Here is a 26498-nt window from a genome sequence, read left to right as displayed (position 1 = left end):
ATTTATAAATTGTACTGAAACAATGAAAGAGAAGTGTTTAGCAAAAAGTATTGCCACCCTGCTCTTTTATTAGATTGGCCTGGAAAGAGATATGGTAGCTGAGTCCAAGATGTATTCAGGTGTTTATCATAATTTTTCTTCAAGTGTGTTTCCTATAAATAGATTATACTCAGAAACTTCTTTGTCAGCGAGCAGAATACTCTTTTCCTTTTTGTTGGATTATTCATTCCCATAACATGAACAGTCATGACATTAATAAACTCACCCATGAGTAAAGATCTGGCCTAAATTCTGAAGACTCACACACAAACTTATACCCTCCTCCTGGTCCACTTACACATCACCTCTGAACTTGGCTCACTAAGTTTAAGGCATACTTTGTGACATATAAATAAAAACAACAAGGGATTCTCACTTGGTGTCAACTCCCTATTTTACCATATGCTTTCCGGTTAGTTGCTCTTTTTGCAACATCCCTCTCTTGGCCCCTCAGTGAGACTTACATCAACTAGACTCCCTCTGTGGACCAATGTCACAGATGGCATTTAAGGGTGTATGTTGATTCCTGGGTCTGACTCTAAGGGAGTATGAATTCAATGCTGAGAGTACTAAAAGAAGGTGCAAGTTACTGCAGCTTCCCTTAGATTCAATCAAACTAGCCTCTGAATTTGGTCCTTAGTGTATTCTTGCTTAACATGTTGGGGACAACACACAACAAAATTAATGAGTAATGAACAGCTCAAAACTTCCATGTTCCCAACACTGACATCTGAAAGACAAACTAACACAGTGAGAGATTATATTGTGGGTTTATGACTTGAAGAACAAATCCAAACCCTGCTTGATGTTCATAAGTCACTTTATTTCTATTTTACATAGCACTTTGAGCAGAATATGCTGCTTGATGATGGTGCATAATGTGAAATAGGTCTCAGCCCCAGTTGCATAGCATAGACTGCTCTTGGACTAAGGTAACTAAAAAGGTTTCTTGTTCCTAAAAATGTCGTAAACTGCTGGTGGTTTCCTGATGTCACTTATATTTGGAGATGGCAGTGTAAGAGTCTTAAAGTGGGTCCAATGTAATCAAGCCCAGTATGTATAATTATAGTCTTCTGAGTTCTCATGAAGAATTTCAATAACCTGAGATTCAATCATTGTTTTTGTTGCTAACTTTTGAGTTTCACTTATAGAACCAGATGTAGTATCTTGGATTTCCTCTAGACATGTTTGAGGAAGAAGACTTTTATTTTTAAATTGAAAATTTAACTGCACTGTTAACCAACTTCAGTGAAGTTTTAAACATATTGGACAAGCAATTTTGTTTAAGAAATAAGATAGTTAAAAAATTAATTCTGAAAATACTGCCAACAATTTCATGATATAGACATTTTTAATATTAAAAGTAAATTGTAAATGTGTCTTTATAAACAATATGCATAAAATACATCTACTATACTAAAGCTTTCTCTCTTTTTTTAAATGGTATTTCACAGTAATTTCTTAGGTATGTAATGTTTTCCCTCAAAGAAATAGTGCAATTTGAAGAACGTACATTATGTCAGCAGATTAGAATTTTTGTGGTCATTAATACAAGTCTTTGTAGATTTCTTGTAGGAGTGGATGAAGACTCATATCTGTCTCCGTTTTCTTTATTATTTGCAACAGCTGCACATGTTCTGTTACAATCTGTCTGAGGTCCGTCATTTTCTGAAGCAACTTTGCAAACAGCTGTGATGATTCTGGGTGATTCAGCTTTAGTTGGAGCTCCAAAGCTTGCAGCAAATTGTCTTGTATATCTTCAATGGGCTTCACATTCAACAAACCGGGGCGATCTAGGAAAAATAATAGTGGGGGAAGGAACTGGTGAATAAAATAGTAACTTTGGTTTGGAGAAGAACACCTCAGTCATTCGCTTTCTCAAAGGTTTCTCCAACACACTATCTAAAAGTTGCACTTTTTGAATGCTGTTTGATGATTTCCTATGTTTTTTTTAATGGACAGCCTCTTATTAAAGCATTCACAAGAAAAATAGTCTTAGAAAGGGTACAAGCATCGGTTAGTTACAGATATAGAGGCAGGGCTGACGAGGGTGAGGGGGAGCCGGTACAAATTACTGGGGCCCGGCAGTCCGGAAGGGGGCCCAGGGCCCAGCTTCCCTGGCTTTGTCAGCCATGTTTAGCCGGTCCGCCCTTGCTGGGGGGCCCGAAATTTTTTTTTCACCAGGGCCCGAACCCACTCTCGGTGGCCTTGTATAGACGTATGTATGTAGTACATTGCAATGCATATCCTACACCAGATTCCCTTGTTGAAGGAAGAGTAAGTAAATAAGATACACTTGAAGGACATCAAAGTCTTCACTGGGTAAATCATCAATGGACATCAACATACAAACAACTGGATCTACTAGTGTTTGATACCTCTTTAAAATCTGCAAATGATTCTTCCTATGATGATGAGGGTAATATAAAAACTTGGATGGGTGCTGAAAAAGCAAACTAGTCAAGCCACTAATGTGACTTCAATGGGAGACATGACTGAGGGCCACAGATTTTGGGCCACAGTGTCTTCATAATTCTAACTTGCTAGATTTAAAGATTTTGTGCTTAATTCTCCCCAAAGTCCATACTCCACTGGGCTTTCAGAGAGCTGGTTATGGTTCCCTGGTTCCGCCCCGGCATCAGTTAGAGGGAATCTCAGGAACCTTATGCCAATGGAGGATTCTTGCATCAGTGACATTGCTTCCTGAGGGATGGTGTGTGTGTGGGTGGGGGGTTGGTGCTGGAGCTGCTTCTACTGGATTCATGATAGCAGAGAGTTCTCCTCCAAGAGGGGAATTCTGTTTTAGACATTTACAACCAGAATTCGAACCCTTTCAGTACATGAGCTATGTAAAGGAACCACATGGAACTGGAGAATCTGGCCCTTCTTTTTGTTTCAGGCTTTTAATACTGAGACCAATTTTCCCTTTTCTCTTCCAATATGCCATGTCTATCTGGGCTTGACTACTTGAATACATGATTTTTTATTTAGTAATAGCATTCCATTGCAGGGCAATGCTGCTGATATGTCTTGTTCTTTAAAAATAGCTTTGCTTAGGTCTCTTATTTCATGTGAAACCATTTGACAGAAAGATTAAATCTTTAATAGCAACATTTGTTCTGTTAACTCCTCCCTCCTCCAACTCCTTTTATTAGGTCGTGGCCATTATTACTTAACATGACTCATGGCAATTTATCTAACTTCATGTAATAAAAAATTTGAATCTATGGCCACAGAAGTTAAGGACATGGCCGAACGCTGTTGTAATTGCACTAAATTGTCACATTTGATAATTATTGTCAATGACATGTTACTTCTTAGGTTGCTACTATATAACCAAGTAAACCAACTTTACATTGGGTATGGCCTACATGTGCCCATGACAAAGCAGAAGTTAATCATTTTACTGCTTAGCCAACAGATTAGTCTCAAAAGTTGATCAATAACAAGCAGTGCATACATCTGGGCACAATGGAGGTATTTTCTTCGATATGGAGACCTGTCCAGTGTGGAAAGGAGAGGGGGTATTCTAAATTAATTGCTGATTAGGTACTCTGTAGGATGTGTGTCATAATGGATAAAGCACTAGACTGGGACCCAGGAGACCTTGATTTTATTCCCAACTTGGCCACTAGCCTATAGAGTAATCTTGGGCAAGTCATGTCACTGCTCTGTGTCAATTTCCCATTTTGTAAAATGGGGAAAATGATGCTTACCTCCTTTATAAAGCACTAAGTGGTATTATTGCCTGGCTGAAGTTGGGGTTGATAGATGAAGTACCTGTTCTCCAGTCACCAGATTAACTCAGCACTATCTTTACAGGAATCTCAGTTCATTTTCACTTTGCTTTTACAATGTTGCCATGTTTTAGGCCTTGTATAGACTTAGGTTTTTAGTCACCAGTGAAACTACAACTGATATGGCTTCCCCCCAGTGCAAACCTTTACAGGAGATGCATCACACTGCTATGAAACGCCACTTGTACTGGTGTAATCTGAACCCAGGGTAAGAAGCATAGCATAATCTGTGGTTTACACAGATGTAATGTGTCTACACTAGGGGTTTGCAACAGGGCAGCTATAGCTACACCAATGGTTAGAAACGCCAACTGCAGACAAGCCAAGAAACTAATCACAACTTTAACAAGAAACTCAACACCATCATGGATAAAATATCTACAGTTAAGCACTTTTATGAAGAGAGAAGACCTGATTCTCAATCATTTTATCCCTGTGCTTGGGGCAGGAATAAAGGAGTATGTGGGGGGCAATAAAAGTGGCTTTATGCCACATTTATAATCCCCATGTACTAAGCAAGTCTGGGGCTTGTCCAGCCCCTAGTGTAAACTACAGTAACCTCAGGACTAAGCTAATTTATGTTAGGGCTGACCATGGTCCCCTATAGGCCTTGGGAAGCATAAAATAGTTGGAGTGCACTGTACTCTGGCTGTGTTTCCTCTTTGCCTCTGTCCTGTTGCTTTGGAAGAGGACTGGGAGCAGGGTCAGTGTACAGGCCTTAAACCAGCTCTATGCCAGATGGGGAGATTCCCTTTTCAGTGCATATAGTCAAAGGGTCATCTTTGCCTCTTTTATTCTACCAGGGTGACCTAAAAGAACCTTAGTCCACTGGAAAATCATGCCTGGACATTATAAAGGGCCAGATTAGTAGTCCTATGGTTTCTGCTCTGCAGAACAACCTCGGATTCAGTTACCAAAACTAGTGGCTTGTTGTTTTGGTGGATCTGGATCTGGAGAGGAGAAAGCAATTTTCATCACAATGCAACAATCTCTCCTATATAAGAGCAGTGTTTGATGTGTCATTCCGGTTCTTCTCAAATAGAATGTTAGTCTGACGCAGCTGCAGATCAAAATCTGAGCTTTGAAGTTCAGGGGCACTTGGATTTGGGGTTTTGGCTCAAGCTCATTTCTAGCATTTGCAAGTATATATTGAACAGAGCAATCACAAAATCATAAAGAGAGGAAATCATTACATAAACTGAAGCAAAATATTTATTTATGTAGAGGAAAGTCAGGATTTATCAGCATGGATTTTCTAGAAACTAGCTATCCCTCTTCACTCAGTGTACTACACACCATAGTAATCTTTTCCCAGAAATCATTATCCCAAAAGTTTTAGTACATTTTTAAAGAATGTTTTCCTTTGTTCCTGATTTTATTATTAACCTGTGCTTGGCTGGCAGAGGTCACTTATATAAACATATACCAGTTTACTGGCAATATAACCAAAAATATCTTGTAGTGTAAATATCTGCAAACAGAAAAACCACCTGCAAATGAACAATACTTTCTTATTGATTTCCTAGAGGATTTTCGAAATATCATCAAGACTTATTTTTAAAATGGCCTACTGTACTTTGGATAAATTATCAAGACTTATTTTCAGACTACCTGGGTACATTGAAGTTGGTACAATACACATTTGCTCATATCAATCCTTCATAAACCTCCCAACTGGATATTTCTAAGCTGTTAATAATTTTGTCTTTTGGATGCTACAGCTTTAAATTTCACTGCCTTGCTGATGAGGAAAACTGAACCAGCTGGATATGACTCAGTGCACAGCAAAATACAGGTCAAACAAGCATGAAGACCATAGCTTCTATTTCCCTTGGGATTAGCCTCCATTTCCCTTCTGTCTGTCTTGATGCTGGAAATTATCAAGGTGTGAATTTTTCAGATGTAAAACCCAAATCAAGGCAAATCATCCCCAAATCTGACTTGCTGGGCCTCTGAAGCAAACCCAGAATGTCAGCATCTAGGCTGGGATTTACAAAGGAGCCTAAGTGAATTAGGCATTTAAATTCCACTGAAGTTCAATGGCTGACTTCCTTAGGCTCCTTTATAAAACCCAGCCTAATGAAGCACTGGAACTAGGATCAGTGAAGCTGGCAAAGGCCTATTGGGTCACAGAATATCAGGGTTGAAAGGGACCTCAGGAGGTCATTTAGTCTAACCCCCTGCTCAAAGCAGGACCAATCCCCAGACAGATTATTGCCCCAGATCCCTAAATGGCCTTCTCAAGGATTGAGCTTACTACCCTGGCTTTAGCAGGCCAATGCTCAAACCACTGAGCTATCCCCCACCTCCAACCTGTTAGTTTTCAATAACCAGATGCCGAAGAAAGAAAAGTCCTATTGAAGGCAATATAGATTTTGCCTGAGAAATGACTTCAGGATATGAGCCATTATTTTGAATACTATACTCTTCTACAAACAGAGGATGACACCATCTCTGTCTCAAGAAGCTTATTTAGACCAGACACAAGACAATACTGTTCAAACCTATGAGACACTTGGGTTGAAGCTGCAAGCATTACCTGCACAGCTTGAAGTTAACCACGCTCACTAGGGTAGAAGAAGATGTGTTTTTTGTGAAGGGATTAGTAGGGGAAGGGAGGTCATTCAGGGCACAAAGAGAGGGAGCTCCAGGCAGAGGTGGCACTGTGGAAGAAGGTACAAGAATGGGAAATAGATATGGGGTCTTTAGTTGGGAGCCTTGGGAAGAGTATAGATCTGTGAGTCTCAACCAGGGGTACGAGTACCCCATGAGGTATGCAGAGGTCTTCCATGGGGTACATCAACTCATCCAGATATTTGTCTAGTTTTACAATAGGCTACATAAAAAAACACTAGGAATGTCAGTACAAACTAAGGCCATGCCTACACATACATGGAATCAATACAGCGGTGCTGCTGTAAGAGTACTTGTGTAGCTGCGTTATGCCTATGGGAGAGAGCTCTCCTGTCAACATAATAAAACCAGCTCAACAAGTGGTGGTAGTTATGTCAGCTGGAGAGTGTCTCCTGCTGACCTAGTGCTGTGCACACTGGTGCTTATGCCACGCAGGCATAGATAGTTAGAGGAGGGTAGATAGAAATGAGAAGCAACGATATGAGCAGGAACAACATTGACATGGAAAGTGAGACGAAGCCAGCATATAGATTTGAAGAGAGGATAGACTAAGCAGTGGAAGAGGTGGATCAGTCCTAGCAACAGCATTTTCATAGACCACAGTAGAGAGAAAGGAGGTGACGGGGGGTGGGGGCAAGGATGAATAGGTGGCAATTGTTAAGGTGAGAGAAGACTAAGATGAGAGAGGGGTGAAACAGGATATTGTCTTTAAGCTTATGTGAGTGGGAGGATGGTGTAACTGTCGATGTTACTGGAGAACAGAGCGCATTGAGTCCATTCCCTGCAAGCACAGAGTGCAGTGCTATGGAGGAGCTATTAAAGGGCTATTATCATCCTGGTGTTCCCTCTAATTTTTCCCACCCATGTGTGGAATGAATTTTGTTATATGCACCTATATGGAGATCACATCACTTCCATATTGGTGCACATATCAAAATTCATATGGTGGGGTGGGGCATAGGGGTTCGGAGTGTGGAAGGGGGCTCAGGGCTGGGGCAAAGAGTTGGAGTGTGGGGGTGTTTGTGAAGCCTCTGGCTGGGGGTGTGGGCTCTGGGATGGGGCTGGGGATGATGGGCTCAGAGCTGGGGCAGAGGCTTGGGATGCGGGGTGAGGGCCCGGCTGGGGGTGTGGGCTCTGGGATGGGGCTGGGGATGAGGGGTTTGGGGTGCCATATGGCTCCCTGGGGCTACAGTGGGGAGATAGGACTCCCCTCCAGCTCTCTCTCCAGCAGCACCTGGCCTGGGGGGGAGAGGCGCCTGTCCCCCGGCTGCGACAGGTCAAGGTTCGCGCTGGGAGGAGGGGCGCCTGTCCCCCGACCAGGGCTGTGTTGGGTCGGGGCTGGGCGCCTGTCCCCTGGTTGTGGCAGGTCTGGGGATGGACTGGGGCTGGGGGAGGGGTGCCTGTCCCCTGGCCGCGGCAGGTCTGGGGCTGGGCTTGGTCAGGGCCTGGGGGAGGGGCACCGGTCCCCCAGCCACAGCAGGTTCAGTGCTGGGCTCGGTCGGGGCCGGGGCCGGGGTTTGGGGAGAGGCATCTCTCCCCGACGCAGTCCTGAGCACCTCCGCGACACTTAATAGGTAGCTGTGCGACCACGCAGCTTATAGGAAACTTAGGTAACCATCAAAATTTTTAAGACCTATTTCTTCATCTGTGTTACAAAGGTCATTTCAGGTTATTAAAACTGAAAGTATTTTAAAAGTCTAATTTACTTTTCACCAGTTGTACTCATTGCTAACTACTTGTCTTTTGCCTGGCTTGGACAATGGAAGCAAACTAGACCATTTCACTTTTTGTTTATTATTGGTTAGTTTTGCTTTCTGGTTCCCATTCATTAGCACAAGGTTATTTCATTTGGTTTGGAAACACTGCAGGAAAATGTTTAAATCCAAATAAACTGTCTTAAATTATTGAAAAAAAATTAATTAAAATTGTTCTGAGATTTGCAGAACATTTTTTTTCAAAACAACCCCCAAATTTTGGGTCTAAATTACCTGACTGTATCTGTTTAAAGAGATACTTCACTTTTTCGTATACAAAAAATAGGTTTTACATATATGAAAGACTCTTTCAGGCTTGAATGTCCTTAAAATTAACTATATTTTTTGTTATTCCTCACTTACAAAATGTCCATCTGCATGTCTCTAGGTTTGATGCTAGCATGCAAAATTACATTACATTTTATGTCTATAACAACCACCATTAGTCAAGGTCATTTAGAGTTTAAATACACATTCCGAAATCATAATATGATAAAATATATAAAGAGACATAATGGCTGATTGAACACTTTTTTCTACTGCTATTTCTGCAGAGGAGACAGATATGACTCAGCAGTTTGGGTTTTACTTACCAGTCTGTAACATGCAGTGCACTCGTTAGGTTTTTGGTTCAAAGCCCACAGTAGTTATCTGCAGTTGTTGTCTGATTAGGAAGTATTTCATTGTTCTAACATGATTACTACAAGGGTAATTTTTGTAACGGTCAGTGCTAAAATCCTTGGTAATATTCAGTGATGAAACCTCAAATTTTTCATATTGTGGTTAAATGATTTAATATAGCAGTTAACAAAAACAGCTACTCTGGCCTCATGAACTGCTCCAAAACATAGAGTCGGAGACCCGACAAGTCAGAAGCAGAGACAGGACTGAATCAAAATCCTCGGTCTGAGTGCGGATCTGGATCCAAACTTTGTAGCTAGACCTTTTTACAACAGGTCAGACCAAATTCCCAGAGCCAAACATTCTCTCAAATTTGTGGGCTATTAAGTGGTGGAGTTGGGATCTGGAACTAGACTTGCTGCTTGGACTAGGGTTGTCAATTTTGGTTGGACATATTCCTATAGGTTTCATCACATGATATAATCTTTAATTAAAGATTAATCTTTAATTCCTGGAAACTGCAGGACAATTCTGGAGGTTTGGCAATCCTAGCTTGGAACCATCTATAGTCAGAGGAATGACTATGCAAAAATGACCCAGTAATTTCCCTATTTATTCTGTCTCAGAGACTTCCTTAACAAATTTGGTAAATTTATAAGCAGGAATGAATTAAGACTAAAGAAGGCTTCCATTCTCCAAAACTTCTAGCATCCCCTTCTCCTGAGACATTTCTTTCCTCCAACCCTCTGACAGACTCCTTGTTCTTTCCTATCTAAGCAGAATACTTCATCCCAGTTTGTCCCCCAGAGACAGGTTCTTGGTGTATGTTCTCTCCCCAGAGTCAGTCAGGGCTTCTGCTCAAATTCACTACAGTGTAGGGATCCACTGTGAACCAAGGAATCTGGATCACAAGGATCCTGCTTTTAATACACCTCTGTTCACAAGACAAAAGGACAATTCTTCTCTAATATTCAGCTCTACAAACTCAGCATAGGATCTGAGAGTGAAGCTATCTTTTTTTTGGCTGTGCATTATCACCAGTGATGCAGAAGCTGTCATTTTACTAATGAAGCAGCAAAGAATCCTGTGGCACCTTATAGACTAACAGATGTTTTGCAGCATTGCATTCATTAGTCTATAAGGTGCCACAGGATTCTTTGCTGCTTCTACAGAACCAGACTAACACGGCTACCCCTCTGATATTTTACTGATGATGCATGAGTCTGTATAGACTCCAGATGTACATGCTCTAAACTGCTAATAAGTAAAAACTTGGTTTGATCAGAAAAGTAAGAGAAATCAAATTGAAGACACATATGGTACAGATATGTTAAGAATGTGCTTTTAAAAAAAGCCATTGTTTTAACTTTATTTGTATTTAATATAGTAGTTTGTAAGCATGGTTAACTCCCCAACATTAATTCTAAAACCACAGGAAAAGCTCTAAAAGATTCTTTTTCTCTACAAATTCTAAAGCAAAGTAAATGTGAAAACTGAGGGCTTGGCTACATTTGCGAGTTACAGCGCAATAAAGGAGCCCCGGGCAGCCTCGCTCACTCCCCATCCACACTGGCAAGGCACGTAGAGCGCTCTGTCTCCGCGGCTACAGCGCTGCTGGTACACCACCTCAGTGAGAGGGATAACATTTGCTGAACCTTGGCTACAACGCATGGGTGTCAGTGTGAACGAGGTGTTGGGTTACTGAGCTCTGATCGGCCTCCGGAAACGTCCCATAATCCCCTTAAGTCAAATGGCCATTCTTGTCATTGTTTTGAACTCCTGTAGGAATGTGGAAACGCCCCTTCAAAGCTCCATTTCTGACAGCTGGTATGCAAGCCATTAGTGTGGAATGCTGTGTGTGTGAGAGAGAGGTGGGGGGGAGGGAGGATCTGCTGCTGTCTGAACTTACAAGACAGCATGCTGACATGCTCTCAGCCCCCCAAAACCCCACTCTCTCTCCCCCCACATATACACAACACACTCCTTGTCACACTCCACCCCACCCCACCCCATCCCATTTGAAAAGCACGTTGCAGTCACTTGCATGCTGGGATAGCTGCCCATAATGCACCGCTCCAAATGCCGCTGCAAGTGCCGTAAATGTGGCCATGCCAGTACGCAAGCAGCTGTCAGTGTGGACAGACTGCAGCGCTTTCCCTACTGCGCTCTCCAAAGGCTGGTTTAACTCACAGCGCTCTATATCTGCAAGTGTAGCCATGCCCTGAGTTAAGCGCGTATTTTAGTGCTCAGTGTGCTATATTGTTGAGGGGGTGGGGACTGGGAGAGGGTAAGGTAGGGTGTCGGATCAATCAGACCCTGAATCAGTAAAACACTTAACCATGTACTTAATCTTCTTAGCATATGCACAATATGCCTCAGGTGGCACGTGACCAAGATTCATCACTGAATTTGGTCTGCCAATTGGATCATGAGCTTCCCTGGCCCGCGTATTGACGGGGAGTGTGATGTGAACACTGATCCATGCCCCCCATCTACTTAATATTATGGATGGACTCAAGTATGTAGTTTAGTGCTTTCCTGAATCAGAGCCTCAGTGTATCAATGTTTTAATTCACTTTCTCTTAATACAATTTCACAGTTGGGATGCATAATCCCAACATAATAGAATCAGAAATTTAGTATGCTCTAGTCCTTCATATGTAAAAGTATTTCTATCTGTAGGATATACACATAACCCCCCCCCATAAATACATATACATACACACGTAAAAGAGTTCTATTTGGAGAAGTATTTTATAAACTCAAACACACCTGAACAAAGAAAAAGTCTAAGACATAATGGGAATAAACAGCCAATCAAACAAATTTTCATTCTCTCTATATGCAACCAGCATGAGATCTTGACCAGTGAAATAAAGGTTCACAGAAATATCATACACAGCCACACGCAGCTTTATAGAATTTTAAAGATACCTCAAGCTCTTTACCACGTATTTTGGCAACACTAAAAAATACCAGGAAACCACAGCAGAGAAGTAAATGAGACAGAGGAGAATAAGTTCTACACAGTTAACTTTAGCTTAACTAAACAACGGTTTACACATATTTGGAGGGAAAAGGCTTAGAATTGCCTTCACCACTGTGCTAGTTTGTAAAATGAGATACTCCTTTTTACCAGTCCAATCCAAATTAATGTACACAGCTAGAAGTCTTACTCCCCTTAAAAAGAGGACCAGGAACAATAGAAAAAGCCCTTTCTTTCTTCCCCTTTGGCCTTCCTCTCACAGGGGTTCCCTTGCAGCCTCCATCAACAAACTTTTGTCTCTTTTCCAGTAATCTTGTCAATTGCAAACTTTATAGGAAGGAGGGTATGCTAGTGCGGAGAAAAAGCGTACTTTCAAATTCATTCAGAAATGGGCACAAAACAGACTACTTTTGAAGCCTAATATTTTCCTTTCAGTCTGCTTGCATTACTTTGATACCTCCTATTAAACAATGAGATTTCTTTCCATTTTGATGCAAAAATATTAGTTTTTCAAGCATCATTTCCCCATCATAAATGTTTATATGTGGGACTTTTCTCTTTTGATATGGAGCAAGTGGCCTTCCAACTTGAAAGATAATGACTCCCTATGAAACGAGTAGGGCCCTATCAAATTCACAGCCATGAAAAGTGCATCACAGACTGTGAAATATGGTCTCCCACCATGAAATCTGGTCTTTTGTGTGCTTTTACCCTATTCTATATAGATTTCACAGGGAAGACCAGCGTTTCTCAAACTGGGGGTCCTGACCCAAAAGGGTTTTTTTGGGGGGGTTGCAAGGTTATTTTAGGGGGGCCGTGGTATTTCCATCTTTACTTCTGTGTTGCCTTCAGAACTGGGTGGCCAGAGAGTGGCGGCTGGTGGCCGGAGAGCGGCAGCTAGCTCTGAACGCGGCACCTCGCCAGCAGCAGCACAGAAGTAAGGGCAGCAATACCATACCATGCCACCCTTACTTCTGTTCTGCTTCCTTCAGAGCTGGGCAGCCAGAGAGTGGCGGCTGCTGACTGAGGGCCCAGCTCTGCAGGCAGCAGCACAGAAGCAAGGGTAGCAATACTATACCATGCCATCCTTACTTCTGTGTTGCTGCTGGAAGTGGCTCTGCCTTTGGAGCTGGGCTCCTGGCCAGCAGCTGCCGCTCTCCAGTTGCCCAGCTCTGAAGGTAGTGCCCCCGCCAGGAGCAGCACAGAAGTAAGGGCAGCAGTACTGCAAACCCCCCGCCCCTACAATTACCTGGTGGCCCCCCCACAACTCCTTTTTGGGTCAGGACCCTCTACAGTTACAACACCATGAAATTTCAGATTTAAATAGCTGAAGTCATGACATTTACAATTTTTAAAATCCTAAAACAGTGAAATGTACCAAAATGGACCGTGAATTTGGTAGGGCCCTAATGAGCATATAGTTGCAATCCTTTTACCAGAGAAAGAGTGTCTTAAATCCACCCTTGTTGACAGCCAGTTTAAGGACTGAATGAGTATAAAGCCTGAACTATTCTCACCCCTTAAAGGTAGCCCTTCTAGGTCAGTGTTACAGCACATTGGCAGGACTGTAGAGGGAAGCCTGAATATCCAGTGCCATAGATGTTCTGCAGATCAAGATCTCCAGGGGTATCAATATGGCACTATTCACAAGCTTATTTACAGGATTTTTTTTTTAAAGAAAGAAAATACTGCATAAAGAAACAGTCATTTTCTCTATGGAACTGCTGAAAATCTTATATAGTCTACATGCTGCTCCCTCTCAGATCTCCTGTTTCAAGGGCTTCCTTTGAACACACTGCTCCGCTTCTTGGAATGTTTCTCATTTAGTAGTGGTCCAGAGACATCTACACGGCGCACATCACGGGACACCGTTAGTACCAGGTTGAGTAATTGAGAACGCTGGTCAGGGAAAAAACCCACTTCCTTCCTTGATGAACCAAGGGACACACCCCACCCATGTACTTGTTCACTACACCAATATTGACTTGGACTCTAAATACATTCTATGGGTGACATACCCAAGACCACTTATCCACTGACGTTTTAAAAACTCCTGCACCCCGATCTGGGTCTATGTTGGTTATGTACTATATATGTATCTCATGAACCTTGTAACCGATGCTTGTAATCCCTCATAACCCAAGCCTGACCCCACACGTACAGTACCTTCCCTCTTAACTTGTGTAAATTTGATTTTAAACATTAACTTTAATAAATTTGTTACTGTTAAATAGCACAACCATTTACATCTTGAGGCCAGGGTTGCTTGGGTGTCACAGAACAGCAAATACATCTATCATCCTAGAGTTCTTGTTTTTAATGGCCTGCAAGAGGTTGAGGCAACCTTCAGCATTGATTTCACTGGATCTGTGACCATTCACAGCAGCTGAGGATCTTCCTCTAGGAGTATGCAGGGCTAGATGGCTGGTGATGACAGGAAGGGGAAAAAACCTTTCTAAAAACATTTTTCTAAATCTCATTTTACCAGAATGCATTTCTCAAAATTACAGTAACTAAAAAAAATGCTCTGATGAAAATTTTACATTGCTAACAATGGGATAAAAAATGTCTCTTTTAAGAAATGGGGATTATTCTGTTGCCCATGATCAGCAACTCTGTCTCATCAGCATTTTTCTAATGTAATTAATTTTTTTTGCCTGAATTAAACATTTTCAGTATTCTTTTTAAGCAAAATGTACAAAGGCACATTAAGAACAGCTGTTTAGCATTATAATAACGAGCACAGTGCAACATTTGAAGTGATTGAAACTGAATGAGCCGGCCCACTGTGCTTTGAATGGCTCAGCTAGAACTCAAGTGGGTGACTGTGGAGGTGCAATTATTTTTAATTTGTTGCCATTATGGTTAATTTGTCGCTTTTCTCTGTCATTTTGATGTGGGGATTTTGCCTTGTAAAATAGGCCATAAATGCTACTGTTTCAGTCTAAGCAATTTATAAGTTTTAGAGAAACTGTGATAAATTCCAAATGATTTCATTTCACAAACAGAAATTTTTCCTGTGTAATGTTTCAGCTAGAAATATCTCCAGCTCTTCTTTTCTTTCTTCTTCTCTTTAAACAGTGTAAAAGGTACCACTTAAGGAGACAGTGTATCCAACATTACTTCCCTAGGCAATGACAGAATCACTTATACAGAAGCAAAGCATTTGGCTGGAGTGTTTTTGGAAGTTTCTGTGAGCAGTCACTAGGTTTTTTCCCCCCTTTCTATGGTATTGCAACATATACCCAAAAGACTTTTTGAGGTGGCTTTAACATTACAGTATTCTTTGAGTCAGTGGCCTCTTAATAAAGGTGTAGTGGTTTTAGAACTCATAATTTCAGGTGACACTGGCCTGATTCTTCAATATTTTGGTAGGCTAACTTCCCACTGAAAACATCAGCAAGAGCATCCAAAAGAGCAGGGTTTCACTTCCATACTTTGTTGGACCTGTCTGTATTAAATTACCACTGTTCTTCATGTACTCCCACAGAACATATTAATATAAACTACAGCTGGAACACAGATTATAAAAAATAGTTTGTTATATGTACAATTTGACTCTATAGACTAGAGGACATCCCCAAGTAGGAAGAGAGATGTCATTGTTTTAAATAAGGGATGAGCTTTTTCAAAACATCGTCTTTCTTATTTTAAAAGTCTTGAAAGCAGGTAGAAGGATATCTCCTTCAGACATCTGTTTTCATATCAGAAAACTATAGGATTTGTATGTACAGTGACTGGATGAGATTCTGAACTAATTAAAACTAATTAATTAAATTCTAAAAGTGGTTCATGAATCTCGGTTTTCAGATTATTCATATAAGAAAAATTATTATTGGTTGATTAATCTGGTTCACAGAAGTCAACATTTCTTAGTGGGTTATTATCCTCCTGGGAGCCAAAACGTAAGATGACTTACCTCATACTTGTTCCCTCTAATGCAAAACAAACACCACTGAAATTTAACAGACCCAGTTTTGCAGCTACAGATTGAGAGTTCCCTTTTTTCAATTAGAAATGAGAGAGCTTTTAAAGGCCTGTTTCTCATCTGTTAACTTTTCTGTAATATCAGAAAACTCAGACTTTATTGGCTCACTTTCTGGAGTGTCTTTTTAAGCTTGTATGATTCCATTCTCCCTGCCCCCCCGCCAACCAAAAATGTACTCATATCATATTCTGCTTTATTGAATTAATTCAAAGTCCTCAGGGATCCATTTGTTTGAAAGTCTTCCTTAAGCAAAGGTCTTCTGAGAAGAACTGTACTTGTTTGAAGTGGATTCAGCTAGTCTAATAGAACATGTTGTGATATTTTCCCAGAATGCCAGAAAGTAATTTTACATTAATTTAAACGTGATGTATGGTATATCATACATAACAACAGACTCCAAACAAAATGTTTGATTTTTGTAGGTTAGCATATGGTGTTTATGTTTAAAGATAATTCAGTAAAAAAGCACTCTGCTTTGCTTTGTTGCAGACCTGAATTCAGAAACATGCACAGGTCTGCCATGACATCTGTGGTACAGAACTGAGAATAAGCATACAGGCCAGCTGGGCCAAATTCTCATTTGGGTTACAGTTATACAACACCACTGAAGTCAATGGGGCTGCACGAGCATAGAAGAGCTGACTCTGGCCTACAGTGTAGGCTTGATGTATCTGGTTTTCTATGGAAAGAGTGCTGCTTTGGAGAGTTGCCTGAAAACTGATCCACAGAATACCAAAGAGGTGACAGAATTAGAAAAAGGCAGGCGATACTAATTGCTTCTTCTAAAGAAGAGTGAAAATTCACTGTCCTCTTTGGCAGAAAGTTGAAGACATTGCACACACATTGATGCCTTAACTTCTGTACCCATTCTGTCCACAAAGCATAGACATTGCTATTAGCCTACCAGCATGGAAAAGGTTGAGCAGACCATGAGGGCATGTTTTTTCCCTACTGTTAATAGGTTCTCACTTTCTTGAGTAACTCATTCATTTTTTTTTCTTTTTAAGGTAAACAAAACCCTATGTGGGTCAATATCATTGACCGAATTCAAATAACCTTACATTCCTGAGAGTCAAATGCTGAGTACTTATCCATTTGAAATTCTTACTGAATCCAAGCTATTAATATAAAATTAAGAGGCTGCGCAAGCTAATTGTAGGTGTAAAAGAATTCTTACTACAGTAGAGTGACTTTTAAATGGTTTTGCTGGTAAGATTCCTACCCTTCCTGTTTTAAGTAAGACAGTTCTGATTTAATTTTTTTAAGATGAAAAATACTGCTGACTCAGCAGGCATGTCCAGCTCAATCAGTAACAACAGCACATTCGCACTGGCAGTTTGAAGGAATAACTGAAGGAAGGCAAGGAATATCAAGTCAGTAGAGAGCTAATTAAAGGCTACATTTAAGCCATCTGGTCTCGATCTCTTAGTAGTGATCCCTTGTCCTGTTTTCACAGGAGTTAAAAGTAGCAAGTCTATTATATAAAACTGTATATTAAATAAAGCAGTACTTACCTCCACTGAGTATAATGACAGCTATAAATATTGCCAGGTCACTATCATCTAGTTCCAGTGCATTGAACTTCACAGCAAACTCAAATTTGGGCTCCATAAAGTCACAAAAAGGTTTTCTCAGGCTCTTCAGAAACTCCCGCGTCATGAATCCTTGTCCATCGGATATGAGAACTCCATCTTTATTCATCAGTGAGGCCAGCAATGTATAGATGATCTCGTGGACACCGTATTTCAGGAGAGTTACTTGGTCATTCAGGTCAAGGTTCACAAAGCCTGGAATGCTTTTGGCAAATTCTGTGATCTCCTGCACTGCCTCCACTGAGCGAAATTGACACCGCTGGAAGATGCGAATTGCCACCTCTTTGTTCTGCTCCTGCAGGGGTGTCACATGTTTGCAATTGATCTGATCTTCACCCATCATTAAGGAGTTCATGTCGTAAATAACGAATGGCTAAAAATAAAAGTAAAAATGGGATTGAGTTTCATGTGTCCTTCCTACATACATTATCCTACTGAAAGACTATAAAGGCATAAACCATTGTTAAAAAACCCATGGAAGTTGACATGGGATGTGTAAATACACATCAATATACCTAATAGTTTTGCTTTTGGGTTAAAATTCAGATAAATCCACTGAAGCAAACTTTCTTCCAGCATTAAAAATGGTTTCCAGAAAGGCCAAGTAATTGCTACAGATTTCCTACACTTGCTGGGAACCCACTTCCTGGAGTTTTGGGATTTGGAGAGGGTAATTTTTTAAATAATTCAAGGAAAGCAATTTATTTTAAAATGCAGAACTGATTTTCACTCCTAAAAAGTGTCTATTAATGTTTTTGTCCTCTCTTAGTTTCACAAGTGTTTTATTATAAGAATTCAAAGTTCAGAAGGTTTGTTAATAAAAGAATATTATCTCTTTAACATGTATTTTAATAGTTTACATCCAATAATATATTACCCTTAAATGTTTAATTTGTAGTTATGTTGGTACAATACTTTTTCTATAGATAGACACAATATGTTCACATTTATATTACTTCATATGCTGTTATGCTTATTTTTAAATACAAGTCATAGTAAGTGTTACAAATAATCAAAACTGTTTTACCTTGACTATCTTGTAAATGGCATCTTCTGTTACACTGATATATTAAAGGACTTAAGAGTTTTTTAAACTCAAGTAACTTGTTAATGAGGAAAAAAAGTCCTTGATGCAAAAAAGTAAACTAGAATAAAGTGAATTCAGGTCACAACAATGAGTCTGCCTGTTAAAAATACCCAACTAGAATAAGTCAATTTGAAAACAAATTAGGAAAAGTAATGCCAGCAAAATTATTTTTCTGTGATCTGGAAACAATCTTTTTTGGAATAAACAGATATCTTAGGTATCTCTATCCTTGGGGCCAAATTATTTAAATAAAGTACATGCATCATTTACTCAGGATTGTATTAGTTTATTTGGGAAAAACAAAGAACACATCCTCCCAAATCATTTGGTAATATTTGTTTTTTCCCCTGACAATTCACTCTGTCTTCCCTCCATTTTCCCACACATAAGTAATTATCTGTTATTCACCTCAACTGAAGTAAAAAACATGGGAGGTATAATTTCTAACATGCCTTTTAGCCTTCATGTATTCAACCCATTGACTTCAATGAGCACTGGATCAGGCCCTATGTTACTGGCTCCCAAAAAAGTAATTTAAACATACGCCAACAATTGGATCATGTTCTGCTTCTAAGAAACATACCATTTTAATTGTTTAATTGTGAAGTTGGGTGGAAAACCACAAAGTTACATTTGAGAGGGGAGAAGGAGATGTGGATAAGGGAGAGCTACAATTTGTAAGATATCAGCTATCTTTAGTACCACTCTATTGTGTTCCAGCTGCAGAAATATTTCTTCAAACTGTGACCTATGTATGCAGCTGTGAATGTTTGATCCCCTTCTTATTCAAGCAAACTAAAATAATAAATAACCACAAGGTGCTACATATTTCTATTTGGCATTTACTTTTCTGCCTCAATTCTACATATACCAATATTTCTGTTTAAGTCTTCAATTTGCCTTTTGGCACCAGACATACAAAATTCATAGGTCAGAGATTCCAAGGCCAGAAGGAATCAGCCTGACCTCCTGTATAACACAGGCCACAGAACTTCCCCGAAATAATTTCCCAAAAGAGCATATCTTTTAGAAAAAAACATCCAATCTTGATTAGAAAATTGCCATTGATTGAGAATCCAATGGTTAAATACCCCTCACTGTTAAAAATGTACAGTTTATTTCCAGTCTGAATTTGTCGAGGTTCAGTTTCCAGTATGGTATACTTTTCTCTGCTAGATTGAAGAGCTCATTATTAAAATATTTGTTCCTCATATAGATACTTATAGACTGTAATCAAGTCACTCCATAACCTTTTCTTTGTTAAGCTAAATAGATTGAGCTCCTTGAATCTATCACTATAAGGCAGGGATCGACAACCTTTCAGAAGTGCTGTGCCGAATCTTCATTTATTCACTCTAATTTAAGGTTTCGCGTGCCAGTAATACATTTTAACATTTTTAGAAGGTCTCTTTCTATAAGTCATAATATATATATGTAAAGTAAATAAGGTTTTTAAAATGTTTAAGAAGCTTCATTTAAAATTAAATTAAAATGCAGAGCCCCCCAGATCTGTGGCCAGGACCCAGGCAGTGTGAGTGCCACTGAAAATCAGCTCACATGCCGCCTTCGGCACCCATGCCATAGGTTGCCTACTCCTGCTATAAGACATGTTTTCTCACCCTTTAATCATTCCTGTGGCTCTTTTTTGAACCCTCTCCAATTTATTAACATCCTTCTTGAACTGAGGACGCTAGAATTGGACACGGTATTCCAGCAGGGGTTGCATCAGTGTCAAATACAGAGATAAAATAACCTCTCTACTCGTATGTGAGATTCCCCTGTTTATGCATCCAAGGATTGCGTTAGCTATTTTGATCACAGTGTTACACTGGGAGCTCATGTTGAACTGATTATTCACTATGCCCCCCATCCTTTAAGTATGGCCTACATTCTTTGTTTCTACATGTATGCATTTACATTTAACTATATTAAAATGCATATTGTCTGGTTGTACCCTGGTTAACAAGCAATCCAGATCACCCTAAAATATACAAAGAATATACAAAAGTCTGGTGGTAAAACCTTTTAATACCTTTGTATTTTACTTAGAACCAGACCTTTAGAAATCAGTCTTGGGAACTGTGCAGTCTTTCTGAGGAATGTATTTGTTACTGTCTTTGACTAGTCTTTTTTGATATTTAAAGTCAGCACAAGAAAATCCTGCTATTCTTTGACAATGCTTACAAAATGAAGATTTTAATCTCTTTGCAATGCCACTCCTGCAAAATAATTTACATTGCTCTCTGACAAGGACTCAAGGCACCTACCTAAAAGACCATCATACCATCTTGGATCTTAGGTTCCTGCTACGAAATAAAAGTAAGATGCCTGAAAATTCTGGGTACAGGTATGTGAATGAGCACACAAAGCATCCCATCTGGTTACATAATTCCTATCATTACTACAACAAATATCTTTATCTTCCAAATGCAACAAGTTATTTTCTGTGGGCACTGATTCTTAAAGACTTAACTTCTTGTAGTCTGGCTGCAGAGACTTAAAAGCAATTTCAAAGATAGTAGTAGTAGATTGGGTCCCTGCTCATACAATCCACTTGTAAGAGTTTGTCTGCATAAGAACATTGTTTCAATTTAATTAAATCAGTTTAGAAGCCTAGTTAAGCTAAACTGATATGAGGCACTCTTAGGGTACGTCCAGACTACCCACCGGATTGGCAGGTAGCGATCAATCTATCGGGAATCGATATATCGCATTTCGTTCCCGTCGACTCCGGAACTCCACCAGGGCGAGCGGCAGAAGCGGAGTCGAAGGGGGAGCCATGGCCTTCGATCCTGCGCCGTGAGGATGGGAGATAAGTCGAAATAAAATATGTCAACTTCAGCTACGCTATTCCTGTAGCTGAAGTTGCATATCTTACATCGAGCCCCCTCCCCACCGCAGTGTAGACCAGGCCTTAAAACTGAAACAAAAGTATCCACATAAGAGGGTTGCACCAATTTAATTAAATCAGTTTCTAAACCAATTTAGTTAAATTAGCACAATTTTCTTATGCAGACAAGGCCTAAAATGAAACTGGTTGAGTGACCATCTGGCAAACCTAGCAACAGGACATTTGTTTCAGTCAAAATACAAGACAATGTAAGATACATCGCTAATTGTTTGCCTACAGTACTATGACACTATCTTTCAAATTTCAAGATGTGTGAAAGCACATAGTAGGAAAAGGATATATATGTCTCAAGGCTTATTGCACATTCTTCCAGTCCTGGCAACAGCAGAATATTTTTCATATAAATAACTGGATGGAATAATGACTCCACAAGTGTAGCTTACTAAACATCTACTTTCATTACTACTGGGTCAGTTCATGGGGGAGGTTATAGCTCAGTGGTTTGAGCATTAGCCTGCTAAAGTCAGCATTGTGAGCTCAATCCTTGAGGGGCCCGTTTAGGGATCTGGGGCAATAATCTGTCTGGGGATTAGCCCCCCTTTGAGCAGGGGGCTGAGGTCCCTTTCAACCCTAATAGTCTGAGATTCCTAGTTGCTCCTCTAGCACCAAATTTGAGAAAAAGCATAATTTATTATAAGGAGATATACATATCTCATAAAGCTGGAAGGAACCTTGAAAGGTTATTGAGTCCAGTCCCCTGCCTTCACAGCAGGACCAAGTACTGCCCCCTCAAGGATTGAACTCACAACTCTGGGTTTAGTAGGCTAATGCTCAAATCACTGAGCTAGCCCTATCATGGATAACAGCTGTTCTCTGCTTACTGTTCTGCTATGCTGATAATAATACTTCAGTGAGGCTCAGCCCACTCATATTACAGAATGAAAAACAAAAAGAGTTGACAATAGCCAAGAAAAAAATGCAATTTAAAGGCTCAAATGAACTCTGTAACCTGAAGCTCATTTTGCCATGGCTGGTGAGCGCTGTACATTCCAGAAGAGGACTTGTTACTTAGTAATTTTAGAATCCACATACTACCTTAGCATATCCAATCATTTTCAGGTGACGCAGATGCTACTGCAATTAAAAAAGGTATAAATTTAAACTGTGCCCATAGTAAACAATTTGATGTTCCATAGCACAAAGTCCATTACAGTGCAAATAATATAAAAGTTTTAATCATTATTTACTGACTGAGTGCATCCACTCTTCCAGTGGTATGTAAACATGGCCTGAAAAGTGGTAGCAATTATATAGGGGTTTGTCTGTTTATGTATTGTTTTATGGCAGACTCTAGCCTGGTGATTGGTTTAAATAGAACATCATGTGATGGTACGCTATATACATTGCATGAGCATTGCATCAGCATAACATTCAGGTATTACCATGTCACTTCCAAAGTCCAGACAGTTATTAATTAACCACCCAACAAAGCATAGCAGTATAGTTCATTCAGATCTCACACAGCTTTGGAGTATTTCTCAGAATGAAAATTGTGAATGTGCTGTCCTACTACAAATTTGGAACAAATGAAGAAGAGTTCACCCCTAAAAACTCCTGCCCAAACTTTACACTGGGCCCAGGGCATGCTGGGTGTTTAGGTCTCGATCCTACCAACAGTTTTATGTGAATAACATTATGCCAGTGAGTATTACTATTGATCTGAGTGTGACTACTCATATACATAAAATTATTTGTGTGCATAAGTGTTTGCAGGATCAGAGCCTCAGTCAATGCTGTTTAGATGTCCAAACAGCATGAACGCATTAGATAAAGCAGACAGTTGCTTGGTTTAATATTAACTCTAATTGCATCGGTTTAAGTATGTGAGAATAGCTGGTGGCATTCTTAGTACATAAACTCACACAATTTAGACTCAAACTCTGTTTCATACAATAGCATAAATAAGGTCAGAATCTGGTTTACAGAGTTTAACATGGAAGAATGAGACCAGTTTTAAAAAAAATATATAAAGATTCCTTTTATGAGGCAAGAAATTGGAAAATCAGCAGTATACATTAAAAGACAAAAAACAATATAATTAAGTTTGATCCTGCTCTGATGGCTTGGATGTTAGCTACTACAACCTGGCAGACCGCTCTTGCCCTTGAGTCAGCTAATTAATTCTACCACAAACATATGAGCAGTGAGATCTGAACTCTTATACAAAACAATCATCTCTCTCTCTTATTGTTAATAAACAAACAATTATGTATTAAATAAGGCTCTCAACATCCTTTATAAATAGGGGGCAATGCTAATTTGCAACTAGGAAGAGATCTTTGGTCCCCAACATTTTACACTGTTCAATTATGTAGGATTTAAGCAGTCCCTGAAAAATAGTTCCTAGCCCTACTGCTCAGGAAGAAAGCCTTCTAGTTGTGGACTAGGGTTGCCAATTTTGGTTGGATGTATTTCTGGAGGTTTCATCATATGACATAATCTTTAATTAAGATTAATCTTTAATTCCTGGAGAGTCCAGGACAATCCTGGAGGTTTGATAACCCTATTGAGGACCAACGCAGTAGTCTTTGACAGAGTCTCCAGAGAGATATAAATAATAGCTTCAATAATTTATTTCTGATCTCAGATTCTCTGGTGTGTGAATTAGGAGTAACTGCACTGAGTTTAAAACAGTGATAAGAATCAGGGTTTAAGAAAGATCTGAACTGCCACTTTTTCTCAATGAGGTTGTGACTCTGAAACCTAACAGTTTAAATGCTGATACTGTTAAATGTTTCACTACTGGTTATTTTAGCAGAAAGATCTGGACAACATCCTTATCCATTGTTGATTAATACAGTGGCACATATGGGATGAGAGCAAATGCTATCAGGAAAACTGCTCTATTTCCTAATTTAAAAAATAATTGCACTGCTACAAGTGGTGGAGTTTCTCAGGTCAGAACTTTCTCTCCAAGGAAAAGAAATTGTCTGGCCTGCCTTCCATTTGAATTCTCCTGCCACGGCTAAAGCATGGGACATGAGACACAAAGAAACTACCACTGTGCTTCTCTGCCCTCTGTTCAGGATACAGAGAGGTTGGGGAAAAAACTGCTTTCCTTTCAGCATTGTCCTCTACCTACATGGGCTACTCTCATGCCTGAAGAGCAGCAGTCTAGAACTGCTGGTGTTCTTTTCCCTCCCTTTCTCATTGCTCCTTCTGCCAGCTGCTTTCCTGCTTACTGTAACATAGTGAGAAGCTTAAGAGGGAGCTGAAAGAAAGGCAGAATGAAGCAGCAGGGTTGGGATGAAAGGACTTAAATACCACATATACACATGGAGAAATGTACTATATGCACAACTTCTATTCTCCCCTCCAACCTCTGCCTGGGATAATCACTGTACATATATCAGAGGGGTAGCCGTGTTAGTCTGGTTCTGTAGAAGCAGTAAAGAATCCTGTGGCACCTTATAGACTAACAGAAGTTTTGCAGCATGAGTTTTCGTGGGTGAATACTGCTTGCATCCGAAGAAGTGGGTATTCACCCACGAAAGCTCATGCTGCAAAACTTCTGTTAGTCTATAAGGTGCCACAGGATTCTTTACTGCTTCCACTGTACATATGGTACCCCATTCAGAACCAGAATATCCCTAGCATAGCAACTGATTTCTTCTTGCTAGATGCTGATATCCTGTTGGAAAGACCAGCTGTACACAGATTCTGCAGCACCTCCGTCTTTTCTACCATATTCCAATGTGTAAGCCTATCTTCTAGAGGCACTGCAGTTGGCTAATTAGACCTCAACGGCAAGAAAATACAGTAAATGAAATGTGATATTATTAGGGCTGTAAAAAACAGCAAAATATTGTTAGTGAAATTCTTGCTAACATCATTTCACTTAGTCATATGCACCTGATATTTTGTACATGCTGTAATCTGTGCAAGAAAGTTGAGACACACAAATGTCTTGGTAAAAGACTTATCTTTTTTTTCCGATCTCAGTTGTGTGACATAGGTCAGGGAGAGAAAAAGTAATACCCATGTCACACGGCAGACATCAATGGCTGCTGTTAAAGTTTAGATGCAAACCCACATGAAGTAACTATTTCATGTGTTTTCTTAATGAAAATATTTTGGTTTCATAATAGGCCCACTTTAGTGCACTAATTTTTTATTCACATTACAGTGCAAAAATTTGGCAAACTTTGAGACTCTTAATTTTGTTGTCAATGACTCACACACCTCTATTGCTTATAATTATTCATAAAATATGCATGCAAAGCTTCTTAAAGTGTAAGGATCAACCTGGCAATGCCCATTTTGATGATTATTCTATACCTGACTGATTTCTATGGGTTTGATCCATAAAACAGTTCACTTCCCAAATCAGATACATGCATAGAAGCAAAATTTCTACTAAGCATATTAATACCAAGGCAGGTCAGATTATAACTGTTCTCACTGGCTCTTTTGCAAGTTTAGGGTATGTCTTGACTGCAGAGTTAAGTTACCTACACTCAAGTTACTGCTTTTGAGTTAGATTAGCTTGAGAGAGAGTGGGCATGTTGCAAAATAACAGTTGGGCTTCTATGTCTGCACTGGTGCTACACTTATTCATATGTAGCACTAAAAATTCTTAGGGAAGTATCCCATGGTTCTTTGCTCTGCAGGAAGCTGAACTGCTCTATGAATTCTTTCCCAGTGAACTGTGTGATAAGTTGTCTATCCTGGACACATGTAGGGAGATGTTGGAGGACTAGGGCATTACAGTGGAGCTAGCCTGAGTCCACACTACAGAACAGTCATGTTAGCAAGTGAAAAATTATGCTTTACCCTATACCTCTTGAGGGGCCAGCCAAATTGAGTTAAAACACTGCCACACTTGAGTGAAGGGTTTTTGTGTGTGGATGGTACTTGAGTTTGGGGAATCACTTGAATTATAACTCGAGTTAACTTTGCAGTGAAGACAAGCCTTTAGTAGCAATCAAAAAGTGTGAAATTCTTTCCTGCCTTAGAAAATATCAAAGAAAATCAAATCAATTGGCCTCAGTGTGGTCCTAACTAACAAACTCCCTGATACTCAGCCTAAGGAAACACATCAACACCAATAGCTGTTATTTTTGGAAAAGTTTTTTTATCTCATGTAGTT

General features: G+C 39.9%; 1 protein-coding gene across 4 annotated transcripts in view; it reads right to left on the bottom strand.

The window, feature by feature from the left end:
- Positions 1–841: 841 nt before the first annotated feature.
- The window catches only part of PPARG (peroxisome proliferator activated receptor gamma), a 107733-nt gene continuing 82076 nt past the window's right edge, over positions 842–26498 (bottom strand). For all 4 annotated transcript variants that reach the window (XM_039482475.1, XM_039482476.1, XM_039482477.1 and 1 more), the window contains 2 exons: positions 17334–17784; positions 842–1832 (listed from right to left, as the gene is read on the bottom strand). In XM_039482475.1, coding sequence (XP_039338409.1) covers positions 1585–1832; positions 17334–17784 — 699 coding nt within the window. In that variant the 3' untranslated portion in view covers positions 842–1584. The remainder of the gene's footprint in view (positions 1833–17333; positions 17785–26498) is intronic.

Source organism: Mauremys reevesii, linkage group 7, assembly GCF_016161935.1.
Source record: "Mauremys reevesii isolate NIE-2019 linkage group 7, ASM1616193v1, whole genome shotgun sequence".
In the NCBI taxonomy this organism is placed as follows: Eukaryota; Metazoa; Chordata; order Testudines; family Geoemydidae; genus Mauremys; species Mauremys reevesii.
The sequence above is the reverse complement of the archived record's forward strand: the minus strand, read 5'-3'. Positions and strand labels throughout refer to the sequence as shown.